The sequence below is a fragment of the Neophocaena asiaeorientalis genome, unplaced genomic scaffold (assembly GCF_003031525.2).
Source record: "Neophocaena asiaeorientalis asiaeorientalis breed wild unplaced genomic scaffold, Neophocaena_asiaeorientalis_V1.1 scaffold202, whole genome shotgun sequence".
In the NCBI taxonomy this organism is placed as follows: domain Eukaryota; kingdom Metazoa; phylum Chordata; class Mammalia; order Artiodactyla; family Phocoenidae; genus Neophocaena; species Neophocaena asiaeorientalis.
Window position 1 is genome coordinate 288 of NW_020172627.1, and position 13,317 is coordinate 13,604.

Here is a 13,317-nt window from a genome sequence, read left to right on the forward strand (position 1 = left end):
TAGAAGCATCCTTTCTTATTTCTTTTTTTTTCTTAACAGGATGAGGCACTCTGTGCTTTATTTTTCTTATGTCTAAATAAAGCTTTTGGTTTTGAGGTTTTTTTCTTTTTGCAGTATGCGGGCCTCTCACTGCTGTGGCCTCTCCCGTTGCGGAGCACAGGCTCCGGACGCGCAGGCTCAGCGGCCATGGCTCACGGGCCCAGCCGCTCTGCGGCACGTGGGATCTTCCCAGCCCCGGGCACAAGCCCTTGTCCCCTGCATCGGCAGGCGGACTCTCAACCACTGCGCCACCAGGGAAGCCCTGGTTTTGAGTTTTAAAAAGGCGATTATACTCAACTTCCTGGGGTAATTATTTCCTAACATATGTATGTCAAGTCATTTTGTGGTATACCTTCAAGTTACACAGAGCTGTATGTCAAGTATATCTCAATAAAACTGGAAGAAAATGTACTTACACACAATATCCACACCACAACCTCTGGCAGACATGCCTTATACAAACACACACTTACTTATATACTTAACACACGATAACATACACAACATATTTCTGTAAAAACACCCCCTGCATGAACACAGCATACACTCAGACACCACACACACACACACACACACACACACACACTTCACACACCAAACACACACACACACACCACCCTCAAACGGACACACTCAGGCACATTCACTCCACACATGCACAAACGCCATTCAGTCTAGAACAGTGATTCCAGCACGTACCTCTTACACAGGCATAGAATGTGTTCCTACCCATAACTTTCTTACAGGAATTTCCCACGAGCTGGAACAGACAGATGGGTGGCAGGGTCAGGGCGAGACAGGCGTGACCGTGGTGAGAAGCCCCCCTCCCCCTTCTCACATTTAGCCCACACTCACCGATACAATAAAGGCTTCCTCATCACTGGATTTGGGCACATCATACATGTGGGTCTTTGCTTCTACAATCTGAATCAGCTGCAAGGAAGAGGAGATGGTTGGCACACAGCCAAGGGTTGAGGACACAGCAGATCCCATCCGAGAAGACAGGCTCTTGCCTCTTTCCGTGTTGGACTCCAATGGCCACACCCTGGCATCGGCCAGCAGCCCACCCTTGGCAAGTAGAAAGCTCCTCCATCCACACCGATGGTGTGTAGCTTTACACAACACTGGCTGTTCATCTGCTGTGACTACCTGTTGTCCAAACACTTGGGACGGGTAGAGGGCCATCCTCTGGGGAACCCTGGGACAGCTGCCTTTGAAAGCGTTCTCCAACTGGGCTCAAGAGTGGCACCTGGTTACCTGTTCTGAATTACCTGGTCTCTCTGATAGTCTTTTATACCCAGGCAGTAAACATTGGTCTTCATATTCCGAAGCCTGCTGGCCTAACAGAAGAAAGATTTTTAGTATAAAATACACAAATACATGAGGCACAAAACTGTTTATGATGGACTAGACTCACTTCATTCTTAGCATCCCGTAATGTCGATGGCAGCAGTGGTCCAGCGGTCAGAGCATAAACTAGGCTGGCAGCTTTCCTGTCTGCAGAAGAAGCAGGGAGTGGCCTGGTCAGCAAGGCACCTGGAGTGACCTGCCTCAGGCTGCCAGGCCCACAGCACTGCTCTCACACCTCCTCCTCCTGGGGAGAGGCCACCCTGACCCGAGTACCCACCACCCAGAGCGCCTGGAGGGAGAAGGGGCCTCAGCCCAGGACCCACTTGACAGACGAGGAGCCTGAGACTGGATCAGAGCCCTTCCTAGTGGACCTTCACTATGGGCAGGTGGCACGGCCTTTGCCCTGAAAGGCAACTGCAGCTACTTCACTGGACGAGGACAAGCCTCTCAGGTGAGCGCAGGGAGGAGCAGCCAGAATGACTGCACAAGACACCCCCTGGGTCAGGGGGCAGTGGGCCCTGTCCTGGGCGGCGCCGGCAGGCACTCCTGCTGGCTCTGTGGGTCCTGCTATTCAGAACTCGAGGTCAAGGTGCTTGGGCAGCAGCCCCCGCCCAGCTCCCCGCCTTTCCCCAGCAGCCCATGCATCCTTCCTGACAAGGGCTGCAACCCTACAGTCTCGATGCAGGTGGTCTGGGCCAAGTACAGCCATTTCCACTGGTGGAGGCACAGTCACAGGATGAGAGTCAACCGGAGGGAAGAGGCTCAAGGGAAAAGGAGGCAGAGCCAGAGCTGTGGTGGACAAAGTGTGGGCAGCCAGGGGGACACCAAGGTCTCTGTTCCCTAAACTGAACCCCGTCTGCTCGCCATCCCTGGAAGTTCTCGTTTCTTTTTCATGCAGCCCAACCGTAGGTCAAGCATTTGATATCTAGTAAGAACCAGGAATGTAATTCATGAAGCCATGTGGCTCTCGGAAGCATCCCTGGCGGTGGTTTTCATCCTCACTGTGCAGACGAGGCACCTGCAGCACAGAGAGGACAAGGGACTCGCTCCAAGGTCAGCGCTAGGAATTGGCCAGGGTGGGTCTGCACCAGCCCTCGCTGAGGCCCAGGCCTGGCTCTGTCCCACCTGAGCACAGTGACGTCAGCAGGCAACTTACTTTTGTAGAAAACTCTCGAAATCTGCTCATTTGCCTGCAACAAAATGAAGGAATGTTGGGGGTGGGCAGTGAGATGACCCAATAATTCTTTAAGAACTTGACAAAGCAGGGTAAATTCCCTTAGCCGTAGAGTCTGTACCTTTCTCAGTCCTGCCTGCATGTTTCTGGGTCCTGAGGGCACTACATCCCGGAGTCTTTTAAGACCATGTTTTAGCTCATTTCTGAAAACAAATCAGAAAAGAGGGTTGAGGAGCAAGGAGGGTTGATTGCTATAAAACAGCTCCAGCTGTCCTGGTGCCATTCTGCCCTGTGCAGACCTGCCTGGACAAGAGAGGACACTAGCCACCCTGTCGTGACCCTTCTGCCTGTGTCTTTGACACTGACAGAACTAACCCTAACCCTTCTCTGTGCCCCATTCAGGGAGTGTGGAGGGTGCTGCTTTGCTGGTCCCATGGGTAGGGCCTGGCTTTCAATGTGCTCATGCAGACCTCAGGGGACTCAGCAAGGGCCCTGCCTTGACCGTACGTGGTGAGGGGGGAGCACCCATGGCTGCGCACCTGTGAATCCAGCACCCCCAATGTGACTGGCGGTACTGCTGGCACCTAAGGGGTCCCTGGTGAGGGCACATCACCTTCCAACAGGCAAGGCTGAGTTTGGAAAGGTCACTCTGCTGATACCCCTGCCCTGTGCCCTCCTCCCCTGCCACAGACTCGTGAGGTGGACTTGGACCCTCCAAGCCACTTCCCCCTCTGGATCGGTACTAAAGGAAGCAGTCAGGATGCTCCGTTAGAGTCTAGGGCTCCTGGGCTTCATGTGCTCCTGAAGAAAGAGACCATAAGCTGGGAAAGAGGCCTGAGGCCCGTCCATGTGGGAGGAAGAGAAGTGGCCCCAGGCTGCCATGGGGATGGGCAGTCAGCCTCTGTTAAAGCAGATGCAGGGGATGGGACTGGGACACACCAGGGGTGGGGCTTAGGTTCAGGCTAATGTAGTGTGATGGGCTGAGCTGTCACAGCAAGTCTAAGGAGAACATGGTCCCTGAAGGCTGGCTCTTGCCTTGCGCAGAAGGGATTCTGCCACGAGGTGCGATCTGAGAGCCCCAGACCTACTCAACCCAGTTCAGGAGGAAAGGAGACCTGGGACCAATGGCCAGGGCAGGCCAAAGCAGGCCTTGCCTACTCTAGCATAAATACAGGTCTTGGTGCTTTTTGGAAGATTTCAGTTTTGTCGTTTGCACCTCGCAATATCCTGAAACTCTCAGCCCTCCCCAGCCTCCTGCCCAGGACTCAAGTCACCAGGCAACGTTCTCACCTGAGTGGCTCTCCCTAGTGCTGCCCTCCCAGCTCTTCTCATACAGGGAAACCAGGCTCCCAGCACCCTCGCTAATCCTTCCTGCTCTTAAAATACCCCTCTCATACCATAAGAGCCCCTTCCACCTCTTCCCAGTTCTCACCCACCCCCGCCATCACCCCTGGGGCTTCCTAGCCCTGTGCCGTCTGGCTTCTCCAGCACCCAGAGCAAGCCCTGCGTGGACCGCGCCATCCTCAGCCTGCTCCCCCTAGTGGCAGGGCTCAGAAAGCACCATCCCTCGTCCCAGTCCTGGCCCCACACGCTCTGCAGACCCACCAGAGTCACACCTCGTATCAGATCCCATCGGCCACTGCTGGACTTACCCTATACACCAGGACCCACTCCAGCCCTCTGCCACACCCTCCTAAACTCCTAGGGAGTTTTGGGAATGCCCAATCCCGGGCTGAGCCTTGCTCTCAGCGAGATTCTGTGGGCTCCTCCCGAGCTGGAAGCATCAGGGCCATGGTTGATTTTGAGCTGTCCTCGTAGGTAGGTAACCCGCCCCCCCACCATCCCAACACACACACATAGAGGATTTCATATCTCTTCCTCTCCCCTGAGCCCCACTCCCTCTCCCGAACCCTCTGTCATGGAAGACTTCCTCTCCCACACTCTCCAGAGAGGACCAGGGATGCCCTCCATGAGCCTCACCAAACCTCTCTCGGTCTCGGTCTTGAGCCCACTGCCTTGGAGGGGGCAGTGGTCCTCCTCTCCCCCACGGGCAGCTCTTCCCCCGGAGGCCCCCGCCTCTCTCTGCCACCTGCCAGTATCCCTCCCCATGGACTTCCTTTCTCCCACTTCAAACCCACGCTGGTCTCTCTCTTCTAAACTCGAACATGCACAAAACCACGCCTTCCCCTAGCTCACTGAACAGGAAGCACAGCCCCTGCTTCTCCAGGGAGCCAGGCATGCGGAGTGCTGTGTCCATGCACCGGCACCAGCACTCCCTCCCCTGCAGCCTTGCTGCGGCTGCTCACCTGCTGCTCTGGCTTCTCTCCAAGTTCCCGAACACGGCTCTGTGCCACAAATCCTGGACCCACTCAATTCTAAATGTCCTCAACCTCTCTTTGGTATTTCACCGACTGAACTGGGTTCCAGTCATTTGTATCATGAGCGTCGGACCCTGCCGGCTACTCAGGAGCTCTGTAGCTTCCCACCTCCAGGGCTTTGGGCACATCGCTGGGCCCTCCCAGCGGCCCGCCTAGGATGCTGGCGTGTGATGCTTCCCTCCTGCACCCCAGCCCACACTCATGGGCTCCCTTGTCTCAGACCCACCAAGGGACCAAGCTCCCCTCCACTGAAGCTCCAGCACTTCAGCACTGCCCACCCCCGCCTCCTGGTTCTGACTGTGCCTCCCCTCTTCCCCCACTGGCCCAGAGCAGAGAGTGACACACAGAGCAGGTGCCCAACACAGGCCATGTTCACAAAGGGCCCACACATCTGCTCCACCAGATCCCAGGAGTCCTTGCAGTGAGCCAGTTCTCAGGAAAGGGAAGAGCGCTGAGAGGACACAGGACAGGTGGAGGGCAGGGCTTAGAGCGGGCGGAGATGGTCTAGCAGCACGGGGTCTGCCAGGGCCAGCGCAGCCACGGGTCAGTGGGAGCCATGGAGCCGGGGCTGGGGGTCAGAGTGGACGCTGAGGGGAGCCCAGGATGGCCCAGCCTGCTCCCAGTGGGAACTGTCAGCTCCCCGTGTCTCTCTGTTACCCTGCCCACCAGGCCTGCCTTGGGCGTTTAAAATGGCACTTACCTGTCTGAGGTGAGCTTCAGGACAATGTTGCCATATGATGAGTAGGTGATGAGGGAAATACGCAGTTTAGGGCTGGGGAGGAAGGATGAGCTCGTAAGCAGCCATGCACACTGGTCAGAATGAACATCAATGAGCAGCCAGGGAGGGGTGCATGTCAATTTCCCTCCTTGCACCCCAGCTCTTTTGCTTTGTTGCGCATTTCTCAAATCCTGGAAGTTTCATTCCTTTTGTGAAGGATTCGGAGGCCTATAAGATGTGTGATCTTGCTGGAAGTGAGTGCTGAGATGGCTTCATGTTCCATCCCTACACTCCCGACACCCCCAAAGTCCCCCCCTCTCTCTCACACACACAGAGGCATATGCACACGCTCCCTGCACGCACAAGAAGGCAGACACTTATAAACTCCTGCATGAGGGCCTCTCCACTGGCCTCTCTTCTAATGTCAAATTCTCTGGACCTTCCCACACTTCCCTCCTCTCCTGTCTTCCCTGCCTGCCTCTTATCTCAGAGAACTTGTTCTACCTCTCAGCAGCCATTCACATACATCCTTCCCTCTTTCCCCCACTGTCTTCTGGTCTCTTGACTCTCATCTTTTGTGAAATTGCTGCAGTAGCTTCTTGCTGGGTTCCCCAATTCTCCTGGTTCATTCATGTTCCACCTCATTTAATCCATAATTATCAGATTTTTCTCCTGGAGCACAACCTTGATCATGTCAGACCCCTGCCCTAGAATCATCTATAGCTCCCTATTGCTCAGAGCAGGAAATCATAAGCCCCAGGGCCTGGCATTATGAGCCCCATGGACTTGGCCCCATGCTGTCCTGTTCAGCCTCATCGCCTAGCTCTCCCTTGAAGTAACCCCACTTTCCAGCCAAACAGGCCACTCACTGCACAAGAAGTCTCCTTGATGGTTCCTGTTACCCTGTCCTTCCTCATCCTTCAAGATTTAGTTCAAAATTCCACAGTCTCTAGGAAGCCATGCTTGCGTTTCTTTTTTTTTCCCCTAAGAATACTTGCTTTCCTTAAAGTTGCAAGTAACTCCTTTGTTCTTTTCTTTTGGTCCTTGGCACCCTTTAGCCCAGTATTTAGCTATGCGTTACCGATTTGCCCGTTTCCTCATCTATGAGGTCCTCAAGGGCAGACTGTGCCCCCCACGTTGTAACCTGATTCCCAGGCAGGAGCCAAGAAGGATGTCGACACCTGATAAAACCAGTGATTGGTAATTCTTTCTGCTTCAGAACACTGCCCTGGGCTCTCTGCTCCTGATCCAAAGGACTCCCATGCCCACCGATTGTAAAGAGCTGTGTACTCTGCCTGTCAGAGGAAAACACCAGCCTTACTTTGTAAACCTCTTCAACAGTTTTTCTACTAAATCGCAAATGTCATCCCAGGATCTCCTTACGCTGTCCGACCTGAAAACAAAGAAGACTTGATTAAGAGGGATGAGGCACCTCCTCCTGGTGGGCAGAGTTGCTGCCTCCCGTTTCCAGCAGACCCTTTAGCATCTCTTCCCTACCGCATGTAGCTGAAGGCTGCCACACTCCCGCAGCAAGCTCAGTGTGTCACCCTGGTGGTAACTTTCACCAGTGTGAGTGGTGGGGAGGGTGACCAACCTGACTTGTGTGCTTGGGGATGAGGGACTTTGGGTGGCAAACCAGGACGGCTGATACACAAGGAATAAGGGAGGAGACAGCGGTTGGAGAAGCCTAAGCAATTCTGATGTTTGATCTCCTGGTACCCCAGCTTTGACACCACAACAAGAGCCCTGGCCTCAGGCAGGAGAGGGATGTGCTACTCAGACTACTTTACTTCACTACTTTCTTAGCAGCCTGCAAAGCTGAGCCGCTCTAGACACTGAAGGCCTTTTCTGGGAACACTCATGGCGAGGAACAGAACCAGGCCTGGGACACTGCTGTCTTGGTGTCATCATACCCCACCAGCAGGGAAAGGTGTGGAACCTTCCTATCCCTACTTTCAGTTTCTCACTGCCATTGGCTCTGACTTTAGTACCTGAATGGAGAATGAGGAGGCTGAAGGAGCCTCATGCCCCCTCTGTCTAGGTGGGAAGAACTTCCATGTGCCCTACTGGCCAGGGCTCAAAGGTCCTTGCAATCCCACGCCTCTGCAGGTGTGCACTAGTGCAGGTTACGGAGGGCAAATGTGGGTCTCACTGGTTAAGTGTTTTTTTCAAGGTTCTGCAGATGGTAGGGATGAAACTGAGGCTGGTGCCCTGTTTTGGGCTCTTCCCCAGTGAATGTTGGCTCATGTCTTTGATATGGATTGTAAGTCTGAGGAACCCACCAGGAGCTGCTTCCTTTCACCTCCAGTGATCACCATGCCCATAAACATCCTGAATGTCATATTTATATGTGTAATTCCCATATACCCAAAAGCATCCTTCTCTTACCATTCCTTCTGCTTCCTCTTGGCTGTATCTAGAACTGTCAAGAGACGGCGAGTACACTAAGAATATATAATTCTAACAATACTATGGTTATCATTCATGGAGTACGTATATACCAGACATGTTACATGCATGATTTCCAATTCCAAAACAGTTCTGTGATATCATTATTCCCATTTTACAGATGAGAAAGCTGAGGCTCTCATAGGTCAAGGAATTTGCCAAAATTTCCATGGGCCTGCACCCAGAACTAGCTGCAAACCCCATGATTTACCCCCTGAACTTGGCAGATGTGGGAGACACTGCTGTGTGTGACAACTGTGGGTGGCAAAGCATAAGACTCTGTCAACCCAACAACAATACAGACTTTTCCTTAGGAGCTCCTATACTTAAGTGCGTGGCAACTCCTTTCCTAACTATTCATACCACATTCCACTTTCCTTCTCATTACTCCTCTCGTCTGTGTTCTCCCCCACTGAAGAGGATCTTCCAAAGGAGACATATAGGAAACAAAAGTCTTCAACCCACCCACCTCCTCTGGAAAAGGTTTCAGTGTGTGATTATTGTGAATGAAGGTCTCGATTCTAGAACGCAGAAGAACACGAGTGCTCATGGCAGTGGAAAATACTACAGGGACCCTCAGGTCCCCAGGAAGGAGGCAGTTTGGAACAGAGCAACTACATGGGCTTCTGGCACACAGAGCTTCAATCATGATTTAGTGCCCACTCTTAAATGACAATGGAGAGACGAGGGTCACCAGCAATTTGAGGATATCTCTGATATTAAAGCTTGAGGCCAAAACATCCTAGTGAGATAACTATGCTGGGACATCGGAAGTGGCTATGGCAGTGTCATGCAGGGGAGCTGAGCTATCAGAAAGCTACATTTTCCTCTCCCCCTAATAAGAACTCAATAGAGAATGTATAAACCTCAAAAAGCAGGAAATAGCAGCCGATACGAGCACAGCATTGGAAACATGGTCATATTATCAGAAGAAAAATCTGGAAGATTTCTAAGTGGCTGCCTCTGGGAAGTGAGATCAAAAGTGGGGAGGAAAGGGTCAAGGGCCTCAAGATTTTTTTTGAGAACAATAATAGTGTTTGATTTAAAATTTATGTTCATTCAGTTTCTCCTAAATGTGAAAATAAAATTGCAAACAAAAACTTGTAGCGTGAATGATGTCACCAAAATGGCACATCTGAAAATCTAAGCCCTCGTTCCCCCATGCAGACACTGAACAAACAACCATAAGCTGTCTGCACTAACTTTGTAGAAGCCCTAGAAAACAAAAAAGGATTACAACAATAAAGCAAACGTGCAATCAAGAAATAGCTATTTTCAAAATGACAAGAGTTTTGTTGCATATTTCATCACATTTCTCCCACACCTTCTCTGGCATGGTGGCAGTTTTGGTCTTGATCACTGGCCCAGTCCCAGGTTGTCCTTGATCTAGAGGGAGCAGTGTCGACCTTACTTACAAATTATTGTGTAAAACTCTCCTTACCTGGCTGGAGTCAATTAGGATGTTTAAAATCAGCTGTGGGCATAGGTGAATTTAAAAACAGACACATATGCTCAGGCCAGGAGAAAGTTCAGGAAAGTCTTGAGAAGACCTTAAGTTTCACCTTAGGCTGATCCCTAGGCTCAGTGGTAGTCTAGCTAAGATGTCCCAGCAAAGAAACATTCTGCAAAGAATGGAAGAGGTGGCCTCTCCCTGCCACCCCAGGTCTTTTTACAATCTTGTAACGGTTTTATGTTTGTTTCAGATCCTGGCATTTGGGAAATCTCTGTCAATACATTCAGTGAATAAGAGTTAGTGGAACAGAAACTCCAGTGATCACACACAACAAGGCATATTCTTTGCAAAAGTAGTTTGGAAAAGTTTCAGAATAAACAGACTACTACACAAGTCTATATTAACAGATAAAAGCAAATACAACCCAGTAAGCTGTGGTGAATTCTGCTTTCTAGAGATACTACATTATAGTAATAAAAACCCTAATTTTCAACAAAAAAAGTGAAACATACAAAGAAACAGGATCATTGTTCAATCAAAGGAACTAAATAAAATTACAGAAACCATTCCCGAAGAAGCCAAGGCATCAGACTTACTAGACAAACACTTAAAAGCATCTTAAATATGCTCAGAAGTAGGAAAATAAAGACAAAGAAATAGAGGAAACCAGGATAATGATATATGAGCAAAATAAATATCACCAAGAACATAAATTATTAAAAAACCAAGGAGAAATTTTGGAGCAGAAAGTGTAATAATAAATTGAAAAATTCATTAGGGTGGTTCAATAACAAATTTTACTAGGTAGAGCAAGGAATCAGCAAAGTGGAGGATAGGACAATTGCTACTGTTTAGTGTTGGGAGCATAAAGAAAAAAGAATGAATAAAAGTGGTCAGAGTCTAAGGGACCTGTCGGACACACTTAAGCAGACCAACAAACATATTGTATGAATTCTTGAAGCAAATATAAGAAAAAGAAGCAGAAACATTATTTGAAAAAATAACATCCCAAAATGTCCAAAATTAGATGAAAGACATGATCGTACAATTCCAAGAATCTCAACTAACTCCAAATGCAATAAAATAAAAAGATCCACATCAAGGCACACTATAATCAAACTGTTGAAAACAAAGACTAAGATTCCAGAATTCAAATTCTGGATCCGTGTATTCTATATGGAGGCTTTGGTGGGTCATCCCCAGGCCTTGAGCTACCTCCTTGCCTCATCTATAAAACAGGGATAATAATACTTATTCACATAATGATGAAGACATGGTGATGAAACTGCTTTAATCCCCTACCCCCTATTCCCAATCTAGGGACACACCTGGCTTTCCCCCCATCCACACTCTCTGGATTCCTGTGGCCTCTAATTTCAAAATAGCTCCAGAATCTGTCCACTTATCATTGCCACCCATACCTACTGGTCCACACCACCATCATATCCTCCCTGGATCCCTGCACGAGGCCCCTCACTGGTCTCCCGGAAGGCTCTATTCTTGCACACTTCAACTGTGACCCTTTTAAACATGATCCAATCACACACCTCCTCTGCTCAAAAATCACCAGAGCCTCCCCCACACTGCCCCAGTCTGTCAGCATAGCCTTTCCTGAGCACCTCTTCAGCACTTCTGATCCTCCCTCAGCACTTCTCATCCTCCTGTCCTGATTTCCCCCCGGTCCTGATTTATCCCCATCTAATACCCTAGTTCCTCTTTATTTCTTGTCTCCTACAATGAAAACTCCAAGAGAACAAGGACTTTTTCAAGTTTTGTTTGTTGCCTTATCCCCACTGCCCCAAACAGTGGCTGGCATATAGAAGTTTTCCAGTAATTATTTCAGTGAGTGGATGAACAAGGGAATGACAGAATGGATAAGACTGCTCACCAATGGATGAAAGATCCAGAGAACCTTGGGAGTGCCACCAGCAGAGGTGTCTGACCCACACCCCACCTCCCCACAAAGGGCACATGCGAAGAGAGTGAGCCACGGAGTCAGGGCTGGATCAGGGGCCCCTGCAGTGCTGGGGAGTTCCCAGGGTGTGTGACTCTGCCTTCCCTGGAAGTTTATTTTATGCTCATCCTCCACGACTGCATCTGACACATGCTGGGCAAACCAGCATATAAACTCCCCTTCATCCTCATCACAACCTGGTGAGGTGGGTATGAAGTCCCCATTGTACAGATGGGGACACTGAGGCAGACAGAGGTGAGGCGACTTGCCCTAGGCCGCATGACTGATGAGTGGAGTCTGCCTGACGGCAAAGCTGGGGCTGCCTCCTCAGTGGTCATTATTCCCCCCGCCCCAAGAGTAGCAGGGGACATCAGGAGGGAATTTGTCCTCAACCTCCAAATATTCTCATCAAGATGGTTTCGAAGACAGCAAGGCTTTCTATAACCAGACTGAATGAGCACAGTTCCCAGAGAGACAATGTTATTTCTCTGGAACTGAGGAATTTGCTGTGGCTTCAGATAAGCCTAGCCTGGCCCACTATGGCCGTGCTGTAGGCCTACTCTTCTCTGATGGCCTGGGGCTGGGAAATGGGTGTGTAGGTCCCTTCCCTGGACACCCTCAGCTCCTCCTCCCACTTGCAGAATCCAGCAGGATTCAGTCCTGTCACCCCCACCAGCTTCTGTCGTACCTCATCCAACCTCTAGGAGTCTGTTCCCCTTTCCAGGAGATTGCATATGCATATACCTTCCCACTTTACTTCCCAGGATTGTTTTGAGGATAACAGATGTGCAGTGATGGACTCTGGAAACCATAAAATATGTCAATGATATTAAGAGTCATGCCACTGTTACTACTAAATAAGTAAACTTTATCCTCAGCCCCACAGAGGAGTTGAAAATGGAACCAAGGCAATCTCTCCAGCCTGAGGATTCACCCCTCCCTTTCCTTCTTTGAGGGCCAGAAGGTAGTTAATGCACAGCACAGGCTTCCCAGGGCCACACTCACACAGACCAAACTGTTCTGAAAGTGCACACAAGTTGTAACGTGGGTCTCCAAGTTGTCAAAGAAAGCAGCAAAGCAAAGGACTTTCTAAGCAGTGACACTGTGAGAATGCCTAACAGATGATATACCAATCTCTCTGAGGTCCAGTAAAAACAGAGGTTATTTGGGTAAAAAAAAATAATAAAATAGAAAGAAAGAAAGAAAAGAAAAGAAACCCAAATGCACTGTGAGCTTCTCACAACTGTTGAGAAGGCAGCTCCTAGCAATTGCCTGCCCCTCCAGCTGTTTAAGGGGCGTGCAGGTCACAGATCCAGGCCAAGTTGATGGAGAGACTGAGAACCATTGAGAAAACTTATGGTGACCTTTTTCCTTTCCAGAAGTAAGAGCCCCAGGAAATAAATGCCTGGGGCTTTCTTTCTGTCCAGGAACAAGGAGGCCACAGAAGTCTGTTCCTTGGGTCTGATCAAGACTGTCCTTGCCTCCCCTCTCTCAGAGCCTGGGATCCCCCTGGACCACTTCTCCATCAGTAACCTTGGTGACAGTGGTGCCTTGAGAAGCTCGGGGGCCAGATGGGGAGGCCACTCACGCATCCAAGATGAAGTAGAGATCGAAGACACCATCGCAGTCATGCAACTTGTTTGCTTTGCTCCTGTGATGACTGGTGCCCCTGTGGAAGCTTCTCCAGTCTGGGCTGAGGTAGCGGTGAATTGTTCTCCACCCAAGGTCAAGGTGGTGTAAATTTCTCCAGTTTGGGATGCTATGCTGGAAGCTCCTTCCACTCAGCAGTGGAGGGGGCAGCAA

The 13,317-nt window shown here is 50.3% G+C and overlaps 1 protein-coding gene across 1 annotated transcript; it reads right to left on the reverse strand.

The window, feature by feature from the left end:
- Positions 1–327: 327 nt before the first annotated feature.
- LOC112395701 (anthrax toxin receptor-like) lies at positions 328–13,158 on the reverse strand. Its single transcript, XM_024739033.1, has 9 exons — positions 13,103–13,158; positions 6,981–7,052; positions 5,642–5,713; positions 2,685–2,766; positions 2,546–2,579; positions 1,457–1,536; positions 1,311–1,379; positions 895–972; positions 328–799 (listed from the first exon to the last, which is right to left on the reverse strand). The coding sequence occupies exons 4-9, from the start codon at positions 2,703–2,705 to the stop codon at positions 683–685; spliced, it is 399 nt and encodes a 132-aa protein (XP_024594801.1). The 5' UTR covers positions 2,706–2,766; positions 5,642–5,713; positions 6,981–7,052; positions 13,103–13,158; the 3' UTR covers positions 328–682.
- Positions 13,159–13,317: the final 159 nt, after the last annotated feature.